Raw genomic sequence first — 24,732 nt, forward strand, 5'->3', positions numbered from 1 at the left:
CGAAGTAATCATCGATGTACCGGAGAAAGAGTTGTGGGAGGGGGCCGGAGTAGGACTAGAACAAGGAATGTTCCACATACCCCATAAAGAGACAGGCATAGCTGGGGCCCATGCAGGTGCCCATAGCCACACCTTTTATTTGGAGGAAGTGAGAGGAGTTAAAGGAGAAATTGTTCAGTGTGAGAACCAGTTCAGCCAGACGGAAGAGAGTAGTGGTGGATGGGGATTGTTCGGGCCTCTGTTCAAGGAAGAAGCTAAGGGCCCTCAGACCATCCTGGTGGGGGATGGAGGTGTAGAGGGATTGGACATCCATGGTGAAGAGGAAGCGGTTGGGGCCAGGGAACTGGAAATTGTTGATGTGACGTAAGGTGTCAGAGGAATCACGGATGTAGGTGGGAAGGGACTGGACAAGGGGAGAGAGAAGGGAGTCAAGATAACGAGAAATGAGTTCCGTGGGGCAGGAACAGGCTGACACGATCGCTCTGCCAGGACAGTTCTGTTTGTGGATTTTGGGTAGGAGGTAGAAGCGGGCCGTCCGAGGTTGGGCGACTATCAAGTTGGAAGCTGTGGGAGGAAGATCTCCAGAGGAGATGAGGTCAGTGACAGTCCTGGAAACAATGGCTTGATGTTCTGTGGTGGGGTCATGGTCCAGGGAGAGGTAGGAGGAAGTGTCTGCGAGTTGACGGTCAGCCTCCGCTCTGTCTCAGCCCATCTGCTACTGAAATCCTTCTTCATACCTATGTTACCTCTAGACTTGACTATTACAACGTACTCCTATCTGACCTCCTACATTCTACTGTCTATAACCTTGAGGTCATCCAAAAGTCTGCTGAACCTGCCTTAACTCACACCAAGTTCCGTTCACCTGTCACCCCTCTGCTCACTAACTTACATTGGCTCCCAGTCAAACATCTTCATTTTAAAATTCTCATCCTTGTTTCAAATCCCTCCAAGGTATTGCCCCTCCCTTTCTTTGTAATTTCCTCCAGCTCATAAACCTCCAAGATCCCTGTGTTCCTCTAATTCTGGACTCTTTGGCACCCCGATTTTAACTGCTTCACTATTGGTGGCCATGCCTTCAGCTGCCTGGGACCTAAGTTCTGGAATTCCCTCCCTAAACCTCTCCCTGCCTCTTTACATTGCTTTCATCCTTTCAGACACTCCTTAAAGCCTGTCTCTTTGACCAAGTTTTTGGTCATCTGACCTAATATCTCCTTACGTTGCTTAGTGTCAAATTTTGTTTTATAATGCTGCTGTGAAGTGCATTCAAATGTTTTATTATGTTAAAGTTGCTATGTAAATATGTTTTTTTTTACTGCTTAGTTAACTGAATAAAAATTTGCTTCCTACCTCAGAAACAAGTCATGTGAGGAAATGAACAAACAGGACGGCTAGGCCGATGTTCAGCAGAATGACCATGGCAATCATGATGGTATTAGGTCCCTGAAATAAACATAAATCATTTGTCAACATACAGTTTCTAGACTGTAGCATTCTTTTTCCCTAATTATTTACAGCAGGTGCAAATAATGTTTTAATAATTTTTATATCCCATAAGTGTCTAATTTTTCCAATCATTTTTTAGAATTGCAGTGCATGAAATCTGTAATAAGAAAAGCAATTCAGAAATCTGGACCTTTGTGCATCCTCCTATTAGATCAGTCTGACATGCTTGCTATGACATTTGCTGAAGCAGGAGATACATCACATCACAGGCTTAGTTGCTATAAAAAAATGTTTCATTAAATGTTTTTGAAAAGACCGTGCATACTTTGCTCGAAGGAAATTAGAGGAATTCATTGCAATCCATTCTTATAAGGTATTAAAACACATATGGTGTCAGTTAAGCTGGTGCTACAGTTCAAACAACCTTCAACCCTACAAGTTTAATTAATATCACAGGTTTACTAAGGCAGAATTTTTAGGTCGGTGGGTGAGCATGCGCCCAACCCGATTGGACGTCGGATGAGTGTTCCGACTTCATCCCGCACTCGCGCGATATTTCGGTCAATGGGCGCGTGCAAAAGTCGGAAGTGCGCCCACCGACAATTAAGGGGCCAATTAGTGTAATTAAAGTTGCAATTGTCTCTGATTTTTCATGGTCTGCCAAACCTTACAGTTGGCGGATGGGTGAATCGGCCAGGCAGACTTTGCATTTTTCATGAAACCTCATCCAAGGGCGGGATGAGTTTTCCGTTATTAAATAATAAAAAATAAAAATCTATGGTTAGCATTTTTATCATGTGTACTGATTGTGGTGCTTGGACATTTTTCTCCTGATTTAAAAAACTTTATTTTGTTGTTTTCCAGTCTCAGCTCCCTGAGGCAGCTCTCTGCCTTCAGGGAGCTTTTATTCAGCGCTCGCCCACGCCAGCCAGGGTGAAATCACGGTTGGGGGCTGATTGCGGTCAGTGGTCTGTTCCCTGGCTGATCCTGGACCCACCGATGGCACCCGCCCGCCGACCTAAAAATTCTGCCCCTGAAAATATTTATTGTAAATATTTTGTGTGAAAGTAATTCCACTGTCAACTTTGATAGCATGATGCTACTAAATATAACATTTTAATACTCCATTACTTCCCATATCAGATAAGGTTTATACAGATTGAGGTGAGACACTATTGAACATGACTATAATCAGGAGGATCGTGGCAATGCAATCACGTACTTTATGCTGGTCACCATGCCACAAGTCATGAGCTTCTAGCACTTCAGTCCATTCAAAATGGGCTCCAACTCATGTTTGTCTGATGTCCAACTATTTTGAGGAAAAGGTATTTTTGAATATGGAATAATTATAGGATAACCTGCCTGGTAATTGTAGCTTAGAATCAAGTCAAATTTCCATGCAGATTTGGTAGTCTGACCTGGGCAAGTCCACACAACATTAAGGCGCTGTTGGTTCATTAATGCACATTAGGGGCTAGATCTGTCATCAGGGACTGGGGTTCTTCCTAGTAAGCTCCAGATAATTTGATAATCAAGTCATAAATGGGTATCATGCTCATAACTTGAAACAATGTCAGAAAGATTACCAGTGCTTTGAGCTGCTTAAACTTTACTGCATAAACCTTATTTACTACTAAGTCTTGGGCCTGAATCTTCCGGTCAGTGTGTGAGGGCGGACCCCGCTCGCTGACGTGTAAAATGATGCGCAGTGATGTCACCACGTGTCCTTCCAATATTCAGTTCGGCAGGCACGCACTGGAGTCGGCTGCTCGCCCGCCGAACTGTCAAAGGCCTATTAAGGCCACTTAACAACCAATTAAAAGAATTAAAAGGGCTGCCCGTCCAACTTTAAGGTTGGACGGCAGGCGAAGAGCCCAGGCGGCCTTCGCATTTATAATGAATCCTCATCCACGGGCGGGATGAGGTTTCATGTAGTGTTTATAAATCCAATACAATTTTTTATTAAAATTCATTGACATGTCCCATTCATGTGACACTGTCACATGAGGGGACATGTCTGAATAATTTTTCCATTTTTTTTTGAAGTTTTAATAGAAAGACCGCAGGCCCTGACTCTTCCTCCTCCCCCCACCCACACAGGGAGCGCTCAGCGCTTCCGGGTTCGCGTCACGCTGGGCGCACCTTAATTGGCCCACCCACATAAAATGGCTGCACGCCCGCCCTCTCCCGCTCAACACCTCCAATGGGGAGAAAATTCTCCCCTTGGTTCTCACAGCTTGTATATACATTCTCTGGACTTAGATAATGATGTGTGTCTTTACAGCGAAAGTCCATACTGAATATTGAGCAAACAGGAGCCCTGTAGATTTGGGAATGAAAGTAACTTTTTACCCCAAACTTTTGTGAGCAAGATTTATCATTGTTACAACCAACATTCTAGAGATGAAAATTCTAATCAGGATTCTTTTCTTTTTACACTGGCTCAGAGTTTGCAGTGGTATGACAGCAAAACTGTCAGCATTTGTTGTCATTACTCCACTGAAACTGACAGCAACTTTGGGAGTCTGCACATGCACAGAATAATATGGAAATCCAGAAGCTGCTGTCAATGTTCCTCCAGAGAGTGTGCTATTCAGGCACCCCAGACTGAAACCTTGAGCAATCAATTAAATGAGAACATTTACTTCTACCCTATTAATCTCTGTAAAAACCTTTGATAAAGTTATGCGCCATTGAATGAGGCATAGATGGATTTTTAAATGCCAGGCTAACTTCATAATTACTGCTAAATAACATGATTGGCCCTGATTTTAAATTTTAAAAATAAATATTGTATGGCCAGAATTTTACCTTCGGCGTATGGGCGTGCGCCTGACACACAAACGTAATATGACGCGCGATGACATTGGGTATGCTAACCAATGTCATCGCACAATACTTCGATCGGTGGGCGTGTGCCAGAGACAGTTGTGCTCCTGCTGATAATTGAAAGGCCTATTAAAGCCATTAACAAGCTCATTAAGTTTAAATTTACACTGCTCGTCCAACCTAACCGTTCCAACCTAGTGGCCTTTACATTTTTAAGGAAACCTCATCCACGAGCGGGATGAGGTTTCCTAAAGCTAATACAAATTAAATAAAAACACTACTTAAAAATTAAAAACATGTCCCATCTCATGTGACACAGTCACATGAGGGCACAAGTTTTTAATGTCTTGAGTTATTTTTTTAAAAAGTGTTTCAATCTCTCTGAGGCAGCTCCCTGCCTGAGAGAGATTGAAGCGCTCTTTCGCACGCATGAGCGAACTGTGCACTAGGCCCGCTCTCCCTCCTCCCCCCGCCCGCACAGGTAGTGCTCAATGCTACCGCTCGCGATCCACGTGGGGCGGGCCTTAATTGGCCCGCCTGTGTGAAATCACGATGCAGAGCCGATCGTGGGCAGCGATTGGCTCCCGACCGCCCCCACCCGCTCCCACTGAGCCTGCCCGATGAGGGAAAAATTCAGGCCTATAAGAATTATAAATATTTCTATTTTTTATAATTTTATATTTATGGGATGTCAAATTTCTCCATTATGATAATAAATACCACATATTTGTCAATTTTTAAAAAAAGTTTATATTGATATTCTAGCTTCCTTCTGTCCAAATCAAATCAAGATAATTTATTTTGCTATCTGAAAAATTAAATATAAAATGAAGGGTAATCAGTGCTTTTAATTTCCCGGTTTGCTGTCTCTGAGAATACTTCAAGTGTGATTGGCTGCTTACCCTGCTTGCTGACATCACTGCTGCTGCATAGCTAGAGATTCCCTTAACTTAGCACCAGAATTAAACTGCCATCAGGAAAGAGAGATCACTGGGGTTTTGTGGCAGCTTTCTTCAAAGTCAGTGGTGAGGGCTGTTGCTTCACCATAAATTCTAGCCCAATATTTGGAGAAGACAGTGAAACGAAGAATGCAAATTGGGTGCCTGTGCACAGAAGGACTATCCTTATCCATTCATACACAGAGGGCAGAATTTTCTCTTTGGCGTGCAGGGGCGGGCCCCGCACACTGACATGTAAAATGACACACGGTGACGTCAGGCATGCGTTCCAAAGTCATCGCACGTCATTCAGATCTTCCATTCGGCTGCGCGCCCGCTGAACTGTCAAAGGCCTGTCAAGGCCATTAGGAGAGTAATTTAAATAATTGACAGGGCTGCCCATCCAACCTGAAGGTTGGCGAGCAGGCGAAGAGCCCAGGCGGCCTTCACGTTTCTCATGAAGCCTCGTCCACGGGCGGGATGAGATTTCATGAAGATTTTATTAAATTAATAAGTATTTTTCACACATTTCATAAACATGCCCTAGGCTCATGTGACGCTGTCACATGAGGGGACATGTCTAAATAATTTTAATATGACTTTATTTTAAACTTACAATTTGAACTTAATCTCCCTGAGGGAGCTCTATGCCTTAGGAGATTTCTGTGCTCTTTCGCGTGCATGCGTGGAAGATTGCAGGCCCTGACTCTCCCTCTTCCCCCCGCCCGCACAGGTAGAGGGTTATTGAGTGTTACTGGGCATGTCTTAATTGGTCCGCCCATGTAAAATTGCGGCGCGCAGCTGATCGCGGGCAGCAATCAGCTCCACGCCCGCTCCCGACCGGCCCGCCCAACAGGCATATATAGGGCGGAATCACCCCAGGTTTGCACCAACAGCGGCTTTTCGCTCTGTATCATCCCAAACCTGCCGCATTAATTTTGCATTCCCGGGATATACGATGTTTCAATGGTGGGTGGGCTCCGATTTGCCTGCCACACCAACACCTCGCCGCTTCATCACGCCAGGCACATTTCGGGCAGAATTTTGCCCTCGTCGGGTGGGCAAGAGCGGTTGGGAAGCCGACCACTGCCCGCGATCAGGGCTGGACCACAATTTCACGCTGACGGGTCAATTAAGGCCCGCCTAGTGTGAACGCTGGCTGTAGAACCTCCGAGAATGGGTGGGCAGGGGCGGGGGCCTGTTGTCTGCCGGGTCCAATGGCAACCCAGTGGCCAGTTCAAAAATGGCGCAGGCAGCCCAGGGAGGTTGTCCGTGTAGGAGTTGCAGCAGCAACATGGCTGCAAACAAGGATCTGGAGACCAGGCAGGAGGTGAGGTTGGCTGGGCACTTGGCCCCCTGTTTTTCCAATGAGTGCTTCACCGCCCTCCTGGAGGAGGTGACTGCCAGAAGGGACACCCTTGGCCCCAGAGATGGGAGGAGGTCGTCACCGCACAATGAGGGCATAGGAGGAGGTGGCAGCCCGGGTAAGCAGCCACGACGTGGTGTAGCACACCTGGGTGCAGTGCCTGAAGCGCTTCAATGATCTGCTGCGTTCAGGAAGGGTGAGTACTGTGTTGGCATAGGTCAGTGTGTTCAATTGTTTTGGGCAGGCCATCCCCCTTTGGAGTTCAGGAGTGTTACTGAGTTTGAGTGCCATTTGTCAATCACGCCGGAGCTGGCCAAGGGGCTGAGCCCTGGCTGCTTTGACTGAGTGCCTGGAGGCTCGAGGGCCACAACTCGGATCTGCCCTGCAAGGTGCTCCTCAGCTGGGGTTGGCCAGGCTGCAATGGCGCTGCAGGTAGAGAGTGGACTAATTAGTTTTCCTCTGTCCTTTCAGAAGAGACCCCATAACAATATGGAGAGGCTGCGGACTGGCGGAGGACCTCCACACCTCCTCATCCTCTCCCGGTACAAGCAGGAGATCTTGGAGCTCGAAAGGTGCCATGCACCTTGATCAACCAGCCACAGTGAGGCTGGAGTGTCAGGCGAAGGTAAGAGTCCAGTGCACTGAGGTGAGAGTTTTGGGTGTTCAAACATTCTTGTGTAGTCTCATCATTGAGGGGAGCCTCCAGACTGGATTCCTCATTGATCATTGAAAGACGATGGCACCATGATGCACATCTCCATTGTCTCACCAGGGTGCCTGGCATGCATAGTGACAGTGTCATGATGTACACTAATGGTATGTCCTTCTTCTGCCTTAGATCTGCCACCAAGCAGCGAAGTATATGACCTCCAGGAGCTACCCCTGACCCTGGAGGACCACCATGCTCCCCAGCACCTGCTTCACACCCACTCTGAGCCAGGCACCAGTGCAGATAACAACAACTCAGTGGGCATTAGTTCAGCAGCTAGTATCTCTGAGCACATTGGTGAGGACACTTCACACTCGCTTGAGGTGCAGATGGTGGCAGAGAGTGTCCAGGGCACTGGCAGTCAGAGGACTGCTGGAGACCAGGACAATGCTCAGTCAAAGGCTAATGATGGGCCTCTGGAGTCGTCCATTAGGCAGCGGATGCTGGATGTCCAGCGGGGTGTGTGGGAGGATCTGGCGAAGATCCAAGAGGCTATGCATGCTATGGTCTCCGTTGTAGAGGAGTCCCTGTGGAGCGCGAGCAATGCATTGACCCTCATGGCCGAGTGCAATGCCTCCTCCATTGAGAGAGTGGTGACTCTCATGGAGAGGCTGTCCCAGGAACAGAATCAGGGGTTCCTGGGGTTGTGCTTGGATCTGCAAGCCGTCACATAGGCAATGCCTTCAGCTGGTCAGTGTCCATGTGTGAGATGGATTGGGCACCCAGTATCCCAGCTAGGTGCCCGTCCATCAATGGCAAGCAGGGAGGTCTACAGCGACCTCATGTTAGTGCACAAGCTGCTTGTCATCTCTGCGGGCTGCTGTCAGGGCGTTCTGGATGATGGTAGCAGCTCCTCCGTCCCTCTGCCAGTGACCGTCACATCTGATGAGGCTGTGGTAACTGGGGAGATGCCAGCCATGGCACTGGCCACTCCTTCCCAGGTGGGGCTAGCATGGGCTCCACTGGCCAGAGGACGACTGCCAAGGTCATCAAGGCCAACAGGCTGTCTCCAATGCCAGAGCCAGCGAGGGGGGGGGCGGCACCAAGACATAGCACCCATAAACATAAGTTTAAAAACACCTTAAGCACAACAGGGGCAGGTTATGGGCGATCTTTTGTTCCACTATTTTGTTTTTCTTTTTTTTTTAAATGGTGTGACTACCAACACCGGATATTGTTCTGTTCAATACTGTTGAGTTTCAACATTAAATCACATTTGCTTTTGTGTTATTGGCCTGAGTATGCTTCATTTGTTTTGTCGGTGCAGGGGAAGCCAGTGTGTAATACTGGACGAGGGTGGCTCAAAACTTCATTGCACAGGCACTGAGTGTATCTTGGGGGCCAATGAAAAGGTCATTTCTGTGATCTACGATGGAGGCGGCAGCCCTGGCATGAGGTGGTAGTTCTTATTTGGCAGCCTAGCTGAAGGAACGTTGGATCAAGGCATCCCTGGTGTCCCTGCCTCCCTGCAGGTTACCGAGGTCTGGCTCCATGCCCTCAGTGTTCTTCTCACTGTGATCCTCTTTTGACTCACTACTAGACTCATCATCTGCAGCTGTGTCAACATCCTCTTCCTCCAGTGGATCCCTACTTGCCAGTGCCAGATAATGGAGAGCGCAGCATGCACCTTGATGGCCACATGTGCAGTCGATTGCACCCTGGACGCGGGGGAACCCAGAAATCGCTGCAAAGCCTCAGGCTCGCTCAGCCTGGCTGGCCTCATCTGTATGGAAATGAATAAAAGTCAATACCCGCCTGAACAGAGCTTCTGTCACCAGCTTGACGCAACTGTGGACAGCTGATTGGATCCACACAGATCCCCCACTAAGCCCTGGAAAGAGCCGGGGGCATAGAAGTTGAGGGTTGCTTTGACCTTCAGAGCCACTGGCATGGGGTGTCCACCCACACCTGATCTCAGGCCCGATCATCTGACAAATGGAGGTCACAGTCTCCCTGGAGAGACAGAGCCTCCTTCAGCATTGCACGTCGGACATATTGAGGTAGCTGCATCACCACCTGTAAGCCCTGGCAGCAGGACAGTGGCATCTTCAGTGGCCCCTTCTGCCTTGGGCTACCTGCTGGCCCTGTGCCTCTTGTGCCTGCACCTGTCCTCCCACAGGTCCCTCCCCTGGAAGCTGCATTGGGACACATGGCCTCCTCTCCCTTCTGCCCCTCTCTTCCTCCTCAGAGGAGGTGCTTCCAGCGGAGACCACAATCCCCATTTCCCAGGGTAAGGGAAAGCTGTCTGATGCCTGGAAGGGTCCACATGATCTGAACCCTCGGGGGCCTGGAAGACACCAATGAGCCCTGAAATGAAGCCTGGAAATGCTAAGAAATATGCCCTGCTCAGAGATTAAGCTCTCAAGTACCAATGAGCCGCCAGCAGCAAGTTATCTCCAAAATTCCTCACTACTCACATTGACAATGCTGCTGACCCTTCTTATCCTGCCCGTGGATGAGGTTTTACAAATTGTGGGCTGCCCGCCTGCCCGTGCAACAAGTGAAAAATTGCATGGACAACATTAAATCACCGTCAGTTGGGTTGTCAAGGGCCTTAGCTGGCCTTCACCTCCACCTTCCCTAAGCAAGACCTAGCCCTGCAGCCATTGAAAAGCCACCCACTTGTGGCTGGTCTGGTAGGTAGAGACCTAGATATGAGCCCCCCTAAAAGTGATGTGGTACTGTCTGTGAAGCCTGGTGTTGATGACTGCGAGTGATGACCGAAGCAAGGTAGGCAAACAAACCTTGAAGCCCCGAGTGAAGTGCAGCCTGCCAGGTGCATGCCTTATATATGCTGTTGTGAAACACGTCAGCGTGTTTTCCCGCCGACGTGGGCGGATGATCCAGTAGCAGGGGGATGGGTCCAGCGGGCTGGCCTTATAATGATACGCTGGTGTATTACAATGAGGTTTCCGACGTCCGATGGCAGGGAATGTGACCTGCCATTGGCAGGCAGAGCGGACGATTGCAAACTGGTTTCACAATGTCGTTAAACCAATTTTTGGTCTTCTTGCCATATTGTCCGCTCACGCCACTGAACACACCCAACGCTGGCAGGCACGGAAAATTCCAGCCATAGTTGTGTCTGGAGACCCTGGCACCTAGGAATGTCCAAGGAAACATGCCTTCACAAGCTCCACTTCATGAGGGAGGCAGTGGCGGAGCTGTAGTTGCGCACTGGGAGAGGAAAGTATACCCTTGGCATTTCTGAACAAAATTGCTGCATCATGCTGCAGCTGACTTTCCACTCCCATGTCCTGGTGTCCTTACCAAGACAGGCCCTATGCTATAGATGTAATAAACCAGAATAATTTTCACCAAAGTTCATCATTCCAAGGTATGGACAACACACATTGAATATGATAGGGAGAATTTTAACCTCCAAAAAAGGATGGTTTGGGTCAGGTGAGATGTGAGAATTTTTTAAAAATCTTAAACCTGTTTGCAACCTGCCTATTTACAGTTTAACGGAGGCAAGACAAGGGCTCCAAGAAGGCAGATTAGTCATTTAATATTATTATGAAGCTGTGTGCTTCACATTCAACCTGCATTGCACATTTCTGGGCTGGTAAGGTTTCTGGGCCTCTAGAAACATGCAACCAAAAGGAGGTGAGGACTGCTTTGTGGAACACAGAAACATAGCAGCATGAGTAGGCCATTCAGTCCTTCAAGCCTGCTCTGCCATTCAATAAGATCATGGCTGATCTGGTTGTGGTTCCAATTCCATTTTCCTGTCTGCCCCCGATAACCCTCAACTCCCTTGTCTATCAAAAATCTGTCTACTGCTGTCTGGGAAAGAGCATTCAGACTTTACAGAACAGCTAGATAAAAGCAAAATACTGTGGATACCGTGGTAACTTGGTTTCTCTCTCCACAGTTGCTGCCAGACCTGCTGAGCTTTTCCAGCACTTTTGTTTTCATTTACAGAACAGCTTTGAGGCCAAGGAGAGTAGGAATGCTTCCAGCCAACCCACCAAGCTTACCTGCCTACCATTGGAAACACACCCAGTTCAATCACAGAACCCTTAACTGGATTGCTGACCGCCACTGTTCTTCCTGCACCACCACCCCCCCAATCCCCTGACCAGGATCCCAGAATCAGTGAGCTCCTTGGCCACAGTACCACTTACCACTGCAGGCTCCCTACATATCCCTGGGCTACTGCCTTCTCCAGAATGCTCTCCTATCAGCAGGGAGCTAAGCCTGTCAATCAAGTTAGCTTCCAGTGGAATAATGGCACAGCATGCAGGTAAAACCGGACTTCCATGTTTTCCGACCAAAACTCCTCTCTCCACTCACAAAACTCACCCCAGTTAAGGTCAGGGGAAATGCCTGTTCAGTCCCAAGGAATGTGTGTCCTAACAACACTGGAAAAATTAGCAGGAATAGATTAAGCATTTTCACTTGTGTTTTTAATGGAACTTATTTCAGTAAATCTGTAAGGTTGTATTTGAGGGCCTTGTTTCAGTATTTGTTCAGTTGTAAAGCCATTAATGAATTTTCAAAGCCTAACAGCATTTTGGAATGAGACTAAATAACATGCAGGAAAAACTCAGCAGGTCTGGCAGCATCGGCGGAGAAGAAATCAGTTAACGTTTCGAGCCTTCATGGCCCTTCGGCAGAACTGAAGGGCCATGAAGGCTCGAAACGTTAACTGATTTCTTCTCCGCCGATGCTGCCAGACCTGCTGAGTTTTTCCAGGTAATTCTGTTTTTGTGTTGGATTTCCAGCATCCGCAGTAGCTTTTAGCTTTTTGTTTTTATAAATAACATGCAGTATTGGATTCAACTATAACATTTCACTGCTTTAGTTGACATATTCAGAACTGACTTAAAATAATTTCCTTTTACAACAATGATATCCAACAGAAATTGCTGACTAACCACTAGGTGACTATGGCAACACGTTTATAGCCACATGCACTGACATTAGTTATCATCTGTATTACACACCATTTTAACCAGACAACCAATAAGCAGTAATCAAGGAAATAGAGCACAGTCAATTCCCAAAAAACACTTGTATTCTGCCTTACATCTTACCAATTTACCAACAAATGCACAGGAAGGATAAAATAAAATTCATACGTCATGCAAATATGAGTACTGAGATCACTGACAATGTAAGCAATACTGTCCTCTGAGCAGGTAGTTTTTATCATTCTCAACTAAATAATGATTAAATACATGTTTATTTTTGATTTCTACCTGATATAATTTGTCACTCGTTTTTTTATATATATGGCAACCAATTGATCTCAAGGGATGATGGTCCCCTGCAATTTTCTTTTAAATTGTATATATTTCCTGTTACCTACTATTCTTTTGCTCACCTGCTGTTAAGCATTAATATTATAAAATTAATGGTGTGAGAAAAAATGAGCAGCATCACATGGTTACCAGAGATTGGTCAGCTATCATAATAAATAGGGTGAAACTGTTGAAAACCCTCCTTCCAAATTATTTTCCATGTATGGCTTTGGCAACATATTTTTGGAGGCACTTTCCAAATGATGTTTGTTTGTCACTGCATGTCATGGTAATTTGACTACCAGGGACCAATGAGCACCAGGTAACACAGTCTAATGAAAAGATGAGATTCTTCGATGGAAACAGTGCAACAGAACAATCACAGCTCTCAAAAACAACGGTCAAAGGCTACCATGGAAATTACCAACAATAAACAGAAATCCACAGAATCTTAGTCTTCAACTTGGCATGGCTTTACCCACAAGAATCCAGAACTTTCTCGATCAAATAGTAATCTGTTTAATTATATGATTAGGAGCAGGCAATAAGATTGCTAGAAAATGCAAGAGGATTTGAGTTCAGAAGTAGGGATGTCTTACTGCAGTTATAAAGGCCTTGGTGAGACCACACCTGGAGTATTGCGTGCAGTTTTGGTCTCCCTACCTAAGAAAGGATATACTTGCCATAGAGGGAGTGTAACAAAGGTTCACTAGGCTGATACTGGGAATGGCAGGACAGTCGTATGAGAAGATTTTGGTTCAACTGGGCCTGCATTCACTGGAATTTAGAAGAATGAGAGGGGATCTGATTGAAACATATAAAATTCTAACAGGTCTAGACAAACTAGATGTAGGGAGGATGTTTCCCCTGGTTGGGAAGTCTAGAACCAGGGGCCACAGTCTCAGGATACGGGGCAGGCCATTTAGGACTGAGATGAGGAAAGATTTCTTCACTCAGGTGGTCAACCTGTGGAATTCTCTACCACAGAAGGCTGTGGAGGCCGGGTCACTGAGTATAGTCAAGAAATTGATCATTTTTTGGATATTAGGGGCATCAAGGGGTATGGAGAGAAAGTGGGAATATGGCATTGAGATAGAAGTTCAGCCATTATCATATTGAATGGCGGAGCAGGCTCGAAGGGCCGAATGGCCTACTCCTGCTCCTAGTTTCTATGAATGACAAAGTGATCACTATTGGTCAATGAAATTGCTTAGAAGCAACATTGGCCAGGATTTTCCGTGCCCGCCAGCCTCGGGCATGTTCAGTGGCGTGAGTGGACAATATTGCATGATCAGTTTCACGATGGTGTGAAACCAGTTCACGATCGTCCACTCAACCCGCCGATGGCAGGCCGCTTTTCCTGCCACCGGAAGTCGTGAACCTCATAGTAATACATCATAATTCGGCCTGCCCGCCGGAATCGTCGCCACCCCTCCCCCTGCTGAATCATCTGGTCGGCGGGAAAGCACGCCGGTGTAGAACATGTCTTGACACTGTGACATGCAGAAGTTGGGATTTACCCGCCAGGTTTTACTCACATCATAGGCATCCAAGGAGCAGAAGATGCTGGAGTCTGACAGCAACAGCACACTGGAGGAATGTCCCATGGCATGCTGGGTGGATTCTCATGGACATAGCTTTCCTGCAAAGCAGCGCACGGAAGTTGGATAGTCACCGTTGATGCTCACAAGGGGTGATGGTCAAAGGAGTGGGAGAGGAAGGGCTAGGATCAGCTGGGAGAGGAAGAGGTGTCGGGGAGGCAGGGTTGGGAGGGGTGGAATGAAGGTGTCAGAATGGGGGGGAGCGAATGAAAGTGTCAGAATGGGGAAGGTTGGGAGGGGGCGGATGAAGGTGTCGGGTGTGGGGAGGATGGTGGGGCAGAAGGAGAACAGGGGGAGGAGGGGGTAACGGGGAGAAGACCACAACTGGGGAGGTAGGTGTAAGGGGAATGGAAGGTGCAAGGGAAGGGATGCAAAGAGGGGAGGGTGTCCGGGAGGAGGAAGGGGTGCAGAGAGGGGAGGGTCTGCGGGAGGAGGAAGGGGTGCAGAGAGGGGAGGGTGTGCGGGAGAAGGAAGGGGTGCAGAGAGGGGAGGGTGTCCGGGTGGAGGAAGAAGTAAGAGTGGAGGAAGGAGTCAGAAAGGGGGTATTGAGTAAGGCTGAAGGAAGAAGTGAGGCTGGAGGAAGAGGCAAGGCTGGAGGAAGGAGTCAGCAGCTGGGGGAGACTAAGAGTGGCTGAAAAGGTAAGGGTGGAGGAAGGAGTCAGTAAGGGGGAGGGACCGTCGGGGGGAGTCCGGGGGTTGGGAAGACTGGGTTCCGGGGAGGAAGGGGGAAGGGGTGCGGAGAGGGGAAGGGGTTCCAGGGGTGGGAGGGAGGAAGGGGTGCGGAGGGGGCAAGGCATGTGGAGGGAGCAAGGCATACGGAGGGGGCAAGAGGTGTGGAGGGGGGATATGCAGGTGAACATGCATGGAAGGAGTCCAATGGCCCCATGTCTGCCTCCTGGGGAGTGAACTGAGGGTGAGCATGGTATGGAGAGAGGATGAGAATGATCGAGGGCAGAGTGAGGCAGTAGCAATAGAAGGGATGGCGAGGGTGGTTGTTGGGGACCCGGAGACAGACATGGACCCTGGGGGTAGGAAGGAGGAGGTCGGGGATGTGAATGTGGATGGGGTTGGGATTTTCAGGAAGGGAACGTGCACGTTCACCAGGACATCCCCGAAGGAAAAGGGTTGTGACTGGTAGGTAACGGAGGGGAGCTGGAAGGTGATGCCAGGAGGTCAACTGTGATGGGGGAAAGGAAATGGGTGACTGGGGGTGGGGAAAAGACAGGGGAGCGCACAGCGAATCAAGAGCCTGCTTGCTAAATCGAAAGTGAAACGAGAGTCATGGTGGGCAAGATCATGTGCTGCATGGGAATGCAGTCAGTGGGTGGGCAGAGAAGCAGGTCAGCTCAGATGGACAACTGAAAGTGCACCCTAGCAGGCAGCATTCAAAATGCTCAGGACATTGAGATGAGTGTAAAACGTGAAGGATCTGTATGCATGTAAGCGTGCTTGCACGATTCTCCGAAAGATTCTACCACACAAACACTTTTCTCTCCATAATCACTCATGGGCTGACTGCTCCCTCTGTGTGACGGGTCTTCCGGGCTGCTTATTTCCACCTCTTCACGGGAGGAGGAATCCTCTTGGCTGCAAATGAGGACATGGATTGAGCTGAGGGACTGGCTGGCTGAGGGTGTTGGTCCCTTGGCACAGCTCCCTGTGAACCAAAGTAGAGATAAATAGTGCATGGCAGCAGAGTCAAAAGCAGGAGACAGAGCACTCACACTTGCTTTGAGAGAGGGATGATGTGGTACATGATCCTCAAGTGGGTGTTCGCTGCTGACCTCGCTGTCGCCGCAGGCAGGGTCCACATCCTCACCAGTCAGCAGGATGGCACGCTCTTCAAAGTGAGGGGCCTACTGTGGGCCACTCCACCCCTGGTCTGGGACCTCTCCCTGCTGATGTGAGCAGGCTTCTCCTGCATGAAAACAGATGGAGTATGAGCAGGACACATGGCACTGCGTGGAATGTTTGTGTGGTGAGCGGAGCCATGGACGGGATGAGGATGCGAGCTCAAGAGAATATGAGCCTGATGGAGATGTGAGGGTGTGTGTGTGAGAGTTAGCGGTGTTGTCCCTTGAGGTGCGAGATCCCTGTGGATGTGTGATAGGTTTGGGAGTGAGAGAGTTGACAGTGATGAGAAGAGTGGTTTAATCTGGTGGAACAGATGAGACCATTCATCCTGTAGCGGCATTGGGTGGCTGTCCTCTTTTGCAGGGCTTTGGTGCCGACTCCCAAGCCTGGTTGGTCATGCCTCCTCCCATTCTGTAGCCAGAGAGGGGGTAGAGGACATCGCTGTGGGCCTCCATGGCATCTAAAAGGCATTCCAGTGATGCGTCGCTAAACCTGGAGGCTGCAGTCTTTTTGCCTTTCGTGGACATCTTCCCTGCAGCAGTTGTGGGCTGGAAGCACTGAGATGTTTGTGCGCAGTTGGGCTATAAATATGATGACCGGCATGATTATGGCAGGCGGGCGAATTGGGGCACTCACATCTCCATCATCCTCATCCTGTCCATGGTGCAGCTCACCACACAAACATTCCATGCAGTGCCATGTGTCCCGCTCACACTCCATCTGTTTTCATGAGGGAGAAGCCTGCTCATATCAGCAGGGAGAAGTCCCAGATTGGAAACGGCATGTTACCCAGCAATGCATAAATAATGTGGCATGTTTGGGACAATATGGCGTGGAAACCCGCCATCACACTAGTGCAAATCTGGGACAATTCTGCCCATTGGACAGAACTTTTCTCTCGTCGGGCAGGCTCGGCGGGAACAGTCGGGGAGCCGACTGCCGCCCGTGATCAGCTCCACACCACAATTTCGCGTGGATTTTGAGCGGCAGCGCTCAGCACTGCCTGTGCAGGTGGGGGGAGGAGGGAGAGCCAGACCTAGCACGCAGTTCGCACATGCACAAGAAAGAGCACTTCAATCTCCCTGAGGCATGGAGCTGCCTCAGGGAGATTGAAGCACTTATTAAAAAAATTAATAAAGACCAGTAAAAATTAAAAACATGGCCCCTCATGTGACTCTGTCACATGAGATGGGATATGCTTTTAATTCCAAAACAAAGTTTATATTTAATGCTTATTTGCTTTAGGAAATCTCATCCCGCTCATGAATGAGGTGTCCTAAAAAACCTAAAGGCCGCTTGGTTTTTCACCTGCTGCCAACTGTAAGGTTGGGTGGGCAGAGTAAATATGATTTTAATTAGCTTATTAATGGCCTTAATAGGCCGCACACCCGCCGAATGAAGTATCGCACAACTGCGCGATGACGTCGACACGCATGCCCGATGTCATCACGTGTCATTTCACGCTTGGCCGTGTCAGGCACGTGCCCACACGCCCAGCGTAATATTCTGGCCATTGTGTTTGAAGCTCATATGATCACTTTTGAAGAATAAATTGCCAGATAGTGGTATAAGAAGCCAGGTGATCACCATTGCTCCAAAAATACATATATATATATATTTGGATATGGAGCTATAGATTTACCTTTGAGTATCTTCTCAAGCTGCAAGTATTAGGGTGACTTTGTCACAAAATGAAGTAGGCCTTCACACAGTAGATTGATTATCCAAAGTGACAAGCAAGTTATGCTTTATCATACAGGTGGATGTAAAAGTCATCCTTCAATGTCCTTGATGCCATAGCATTTTTAACGAAACGTGTGTGGGCTGCTTCTAATAGACTAATTTTAATACTGTTTAATTATGTCTTACTTTATTGTGAGTTCTAAAGCACAGGGATTGTTTTAAATCTCCCATTATGTGATGCAAGCTGCTTTTATGCTTGCTCCAGGCTTCTATGTGGAAATTAAATAAGATGGATTTTAATACTGAATTCTAAGCTGGCCTCACCTTTCATAAATGAGTCACAGAGCCAACAGGGATTTAGCACTCTGACTCAATAAGCTAGATTTAATGGAGGCAATGGGGATCTCACCCACCAGCTGAATATCTGGGAAAACCCACTGAATTAAGTGCCACTCAGGCACTTAACTAGACAGTGGCGGGCCTTCCCTGGGATCAAGACCTGGAGGGAAGCGGAAGATGTGCCCACTGAGAGGTGCTGACCAATCAAATGCCAGCAAATCCATTGAAAGGCTGCAGCTGGTACAACACCCACACCCTAGGCCTAGTATCAATGCTAGATCCCAGGCCACAGGTGAGGGCTGGTGGAAGGGGGATTGCGAGGGAAAGAGGTCAAAAGCAAGAGCACAGGCTCCCCTTTCCCCAATGGCAGATCTGTTGATCAGGCACTGAGTCCCTTTGAATGAGGGCCTCGCCATGGGGGCCCACAAGCAAACACCCCAGAGTTTTGCTCGTCATATTCCCTGCATGACAAGTCCCATGCCTGTCGCTGGGTTAATGCCAGCAGCAGTGGGATGAGGTCCTTAATGGGCATTAAGGGCTTCAATTGGCAGTGGGGCAAGAAGGCCACCCACAGGCTTTGCCACCATGCTCCCTGCCACAAAACTAGCTATTGGGGAGGGCTTTGAATTCTAGCCAATATGAGTAGAGCAAAATATATACATTGTAGTTCAGCAATACCACTGTTCTGATGTTATCAATTTGGGCTACATTCAAAATCCACATGCCTTAAGCAAAAGCAGTCTCATATAGTCCCACCTAAACAGGCTCTCATGAAAATCTAGCACTTCATGAATACAACAATGCTGCTGGAAAAGTGTCTAACTATGCAGCAGAATGTCTGCATTTTTAGAATAACAAGTTGCATTTATATAGAAAAATGCCTGAATATGCTTCATAAAAGAATAACCCAAGAAAAAAGGCTGCCAAGCCAAAAAAAGTTGTATTGAGAGGTAATCACATGCTTGATTAATGACATGGGTTTTAAGGAGAGCGATAGTCGTAAGTGATGTTAAAATATCAGTCATCCTACTTTACAAGGCATCAGTCACATATCCGATGCACAGAAGCCAGCAGCTACTATATGTGCGCATGGAAGAGGCCAGAAAAAAAAGACGATGGCCGGAATCTTCCGTTTTCAGCGGGTGTCTTGTACACTGCCTGTAAAAGCGGCAAAACACCTGCGCTTACTCTTAGGCGGAAGGCCAAATTCTTCTGCCCATCAGTCAGTTAAGAGGACAGCGGCGGGCATTACTCCTGACTGAGGAGATACAATGTCCTGCGCGCCAAGAGCTGCCAAACAATCAGTGGCTGGCAGCTCCTGCACTCGGCGGCATCATGAAAGAGGCTTGGCTGCTGCCGGAACAACATCGCCCGGAGTCGCAGGATTGCGGAGCGACCTATGAGAAAGGTAAGTGTTGTTTGGGGGGTATATCTCGCGGAATGGGGATCATTGGGAGAGGGGGGGGGGGCAGCAGCAAAGGCGAGGGTTGGCTATCAGCAGCCACCCCCATGTCCGTGCCCCCGATCATGCACAGGTTGGTGCAGATCGAGAGACTTCAGAGTATCAACAGAAAGGAAGACTATTCCGATCATTTCTGCAGAAGCAACCTAAAGTCCACCATCACAGCATTCAGTAATCTCAAAAGAATCCAGAGAGTTAGTTTTATTAAACAGAGGATTATTATACATGTTGAAGTTTACCTTCTTGTTCTGTGGTAATTAGTTGACCCAATAGTACATCTCCTGTGCCTTGAATTCCTCACAAAATCAGACAGAGAACTTTCTCACACTTATATGTACGTAGAGAAATAAAGGGGTCCTCACTTGTGTCTTAACACAGTTAAAGATCTGATCCATGGTTTAAGCCAGTGCTTAAACACATCAAAATACTAATGCACAGCATGTGTTCTATTCCAGAAAGCCAGTTGAAGTATAGAACTAGAGCCAATCTTTAAACACTTTTATGTTTACTTAGAGATGCACACACCTCCTAACCCAACCATCACAGTTTCTGACTTTGTCTATTTATAGGGGCTCAAGTGAATCCCCAGTTAACACCTGCCACCTGTGTACAATTAATATACAATTAACAATGTGGCCTTGCCCCCTTAACATGGAAGGATTTTAACGGCAATGTACAAATATACTAGGAGGATATTTATAGAGTAGAATATTTATCTGGCTGTGCTAAAACCTACTGTGTGTCACAGAAGGCAACTATTTGTAAAACGGTTTGTAAATCCATGCATCATCCCTGTACCTTAATGATAAACTCACCTGATCAAACGGTGCCACCTCTACAACCTCCTTCCCTGCTGCTTCAGGTTGTGCTACTAATTTAGGTACTGGTTTTGACACTGGTTTAAGCCCAGGTTTGGGCTCAGGCTTGGACTGAGGTCTGGGTTCTGGCCGGGGTTGTGACTGTTTTTCCTGTTTGTGATGTGGTGCAGTTTCTTGCACTTGAGGCGCTGGCTTTGGTTCTGGTTCTGGCTTTTTTACTTTGACCTCTGGTTTTGGCTCTGGTGTTAAAGGTTTTGCTGGGATTGCTTCTTTCTTGACTGGCAATAATTTGACAGGAGCTTCATCATCCACCAAATCTAAAGCAGGAGGTCCTACTTGTGTCCGCACAGCGTAACTGTGGTAGCTTTCATGGAATTTGGCATCAGGCAGCTGGTGGGATGGGATAGGTTCTCGTGACTTGATCTTTTGATTTGTACTAGGCTTGCTTTCAATTCTTTCTAGAGGTTTTATGTCCAAATCATAGCTGTTCTGTAGTTGCTCCTCCAGTTTTGTTGGCGTTCTTCTGTTCTGATGACTGGATGCCCTGGGTAGATTTCGATTGTTGGCAGCTGACCTGTTCTCAACTTGAAAGGTCAGTAAGCCAGAAGGTGTTCCAGGATGGCTATTAGACCGGTTACTTTTATTTTGCTCCCCGTTCCAGTTGCCAGGACTCAAGTGGCTGGAGTCCTCCATCTTGGGATTTGATCCTCTAACTTTTCTGACCTCTGGCGGTGTCTCCAAAGGACTTGGTGAAGGAGTACCAGCAGGAGATGACTCAAGTGGTGTTGTGGCTTTCTCATGGAGTCCAGGGGTCTCTGGAGGGGTAGGTGGAGGCTCTTCTATTGATGGGGGTTCCTGGTCTGTATTTTCCACGTTATCTCCATTCTCTATCAGTTCCTGAATCAATCTTCTCTTCTGATATTCAGGACCTGAAAAAGAATAATTAGCTAGTTAGTACAATTTCAGGATATGCAGACTCTGCTACGTTATTTCATTATAGTAACAATGCAAGCAAACATGTTCATTTCCTTTTCACCAAAGAAGCCCTACAGGGGCGCTAACAAAAATAATCAATGATATATCTACATCAAAAGAAAATAGTATGATACTGAATTGTCAAATAATTCCATATATTACAGTTGGCCCTCAGTCCATGACAGCAAGCTGCATCTCTGGCAAACTTACCCACTACTACTATATATTGGAAAACTATTACCATTTGCCATGGACCACAATTCACTGGCACCTTATCTCTAGTATTTGAATATACAAGGTTCCCTGCCGCAGGTGAATACTTGGATAATGACCTCCATTATTCACTCTTGGAATGTGAACAATACTGCCAAAATAGTACTTATTGTCCATCCCAGGAGCTCAAAGGAGGCATCCAGGAAAATAGTTTCTCTGATTTGCTTCCAGTAAGTGCGGTCTCAGGACCCCCATTTGGCCCTGACATCGGGGTTCCAAAGCCCGTGGGAAAATCCTGCCTGATAACTCTTTTTCTCTTTCCACATATGCTGCCAGGCTGGCTGAGTATTTCCAGCATTTCTGTTTTTATTTCAGGTTTCCACCTTCTGCAGTATTTTGCGTTTATCTCCATCATATCAATGGTTCAGAATTTCATATTGTCCATTGTACATGTCTTCCTTGGCAATGTTTGGGCTGTGATATGAACCCATGCTTTATATCAAAAAGTGATTTTTGAATTTATTGACTGGAAAGACTAAAGTCACATTCCAGTGACTTGGGATCACAGTCAAAGATGGCTGCACATTTGCATCATATACCTTCTGCATTCCAAAACTACTGAAATGGAAACAACCTGTTTGCAAAGCCGCACCAAGAACAATGGCCTTGAAAGAGATGAATGGGGGCCATCACCTATCCTATTAGCAAAGCATTCAATCACCTTGGCACTCAACTGGGCGGAGACAAACCATTAGACATAATCACTTGGACAATGGGACGCTGGCTGAGAGGGGAATTCCCAGCCATTATCTAATAAAGGTAACCAGAATATAGTAGCCATGACTATATTTAGATCACTGATCAGTTGGAGAGAGGTCATGTGACAAGCCAATCCTGTGTGTTTAAGCACCTGCTTTCTCTGCAGAATTACACAAGCAACTGAGATTCTGAAGGAACAAAACCCTGAATAGGTCCTTTCACTCTCTCTCTCTGCATTCTCAATTTAATTTGCAAGGCTGAAAGGCCTACTCCTACTCTTATGTTCGTTCCTTTGCTCCTAACAGTTAAACACTCAGAATTGGCAAGTATATTCTTTTTAACAAAAATCTGTTGCAGTCAAAGACAGGGAAAAGAAGGGAGCCATTTGACCCTCCTCACCTGATTGTAATAGCTGTTGTAACTCTTCTGAAGAAGATACATTCAATTAATGAAATAAAAAGCAATTAATCCTTGAGTCAGCATAGAACAAGGCCATTTGGTCCATTATGTCTATACTGGTGTATCAAAGCAATCCTAAAGTGAATACACTGCCTGATTTTTTTTTTCTCCATAGCCCTGGACATTATTCTGCTTTAAATATTTATTCAACCTTCCCTTGAAAGATGCAATGATTTCTGCCTCAAGTGTTCTGTATCAAACCATTCCATGATTCAATAACCCTGCATGTAAAACAATCTTTCCTTCCTTACTCTCTGTCTGTCCTATATGTGGCTCCCGTCCCACACTAAGTGCCCTCTGAAGTAGCCTAGAAAGCCTCTAAAACCACTGGAAGGCCTACCATCACCTTAGGGCAACTAGGTACTGCCAATAAATGCCTACCCTTCTAGCGATGCCCACACCGCAAAAGCTAATCTTTAAAAGTCCTAGGTGGTTAGTTATTATTAAATTCCATAAACCACAATATAGCCGCCAACTAATGGGGCTTGAAGCCAAAGCAATATACAGTGAAACAAAAACAAAAAATGCTGGAAAACTCAGCAAGTCTGACAGCATCTGTGGAGAGAAAGACAGAGTTAACGTTTCGAGTCCGTACAGTGCTGTCAGACCTGCTAAGTTTTCCAACGTTTTTTGTTTTTGTTTCAGATTTCCAGCATCCGCAGTATTTGCCAATATACAGTGAATTCTAGCACTAAACTGATTTTACAATTTTTAACACGAAAATTAAGGCAAGTGAGTTTCTCCAATTATTTAATCTGGGAATATGCAATATGCAGTTATATATTTGATCCATTATGTCTCTGGAGCAGTATCGGCAGCAAAGAAGAAAAATATGCTGTTCCTAGGGAAACTATGTAAAAAATTTGTACTCAGTTTTTAAAAAAATCAAAGCAGTATCGGCAAACTACCACTGTGATTATTTTTGTTTGGCAGCTAATTTTAGAGAAAAAGTCTTTTTTTTCTTAATTTTTTCACGGAATGTTGATGATTTGTTGCACCTACAGTTAGGAAGGGAGTTTGAGGATTTTTGATCCAGCGACAGTGAAGGAATGACTATATAGTTCCAAATCAGGCTTGGAGGTAAATTGCAGGTGGCGATGTACCCATGCATCTATTATCCTTAACCTTCTAGGTGGTAGAGATATGGGTTTAGTACAATTGAGTGACTTACTAGGCAATTTTAGAGGGCACAACGCATTGCTGCAGGTGTAGAGTCACATGTAGGCCAAACCAGGTAAGGTGGCAGATTTTGTTTCTTAAAAGGCATTAGTGAACCAGATAGATTTTTACGACAATCGATGACAGTTTCATGATCACCATTACTGAGACTAGCTTTCAACTCTACAATGATTAATTAATTGATGTTTTCATTAATTGAATTTAAATTCTACCAGCTGCCATGACGGGATTTGAACCCGTGTCCCCAGAGCATTAACCCACTAACAAAAAGTGCTGGAAAAACTCAGCAGTTCTGGCCCACCTGTGGAGAGAGAAATAAGGTTAATGTTTCGAGTCCAATATGATTCTTCTTCAGAATTGAAGAGTGGCAGATATCTGATGGGTTTTATGCTATTGAAAAAAGGGGGAAGGTCAGGTGTAGCAAAAAAGGGAAGGTCAGGCATAGGTGAGAGGGAGGAGGAGATTAAATTACAAGGATGCCATGGAACAAAAGGCAAAGAGAGTGGGAATGGTAGTAGTAAAGGAACAAAGTATTGGTCCAGAGTAGGTGTTAATAGCAGAATAAAGGTCAGTGCTGTCTGAAAACAAAACATGAGAACAAGATACAGACTGGCATTCGGAGAAACAAAAAATACAAAATGGAAGATGGAGTTCATGGTGTGAAGTTGTTGAACTCAATGTTGAGTCCAGAAGGCTGTAAAGTGCCTAATCAGAAGATAAGGTGCTGTTCCTCAAGCTTGTGTGGCCTTCACTGGATTATTCTCTGGATTATTAGTCCAGTGACATTTCTACTATGTCACTGTCTCCTCCTCTACAAGTAAAATCATAGGCCAGATCTGGGGGGGTCACA

At 46.7% G+C, this 24,732-nt stretch overlaps 1 protein-coding gene across 2 annotated transcripts in view; it reads right to left on the bottom strand.

The window, feature by feature from the left end:
* LOC144688549 (junctophilin-2-like) overlaps positions 1-24,732 on the bottom strand; it is a 136,719-nt gene that overhangs the window by 8,666 nt on the left and 103,321 nt on the right. Inside the window, exons 4-5 of one of the 2 annotated variants that reach the window (XM_078555274.1) lie at positions 20,295-21,226; positions 1,351-1,443 (exon numbers count right to left, since the gene is read on the bottom strand). In XM_078555274.1, the coding sequence (XP_078411400.1) occupies positions 1,363-1,443; positions 20,295-21,226 (1,013 nt within the window). In that variant the 3' untranslated portion in view covers positions 1,351-1,362. Of the gene's footprint in view, positions 1-1,350; positions 1,444-20,294; positions 21,227-24,732 lie in introns of those variants that run through there. The other variant, XM_078555275.1, reaches the window with a different exon arrangement.

This window comes from Cetorhinus maximus, chromosome 13, assembly GCF_964194155.1.
Source record: "Cetorhinus maximus chromosome 13, sCetMax3.hap1.1, whole genome shotgun sequence".
NCBI lineage: Eukaryota > Metazoa > Chordata > Chondrichthyes > Lamniformes > Cetorhinidae > Cetorhinus > Cetorhinus maximus.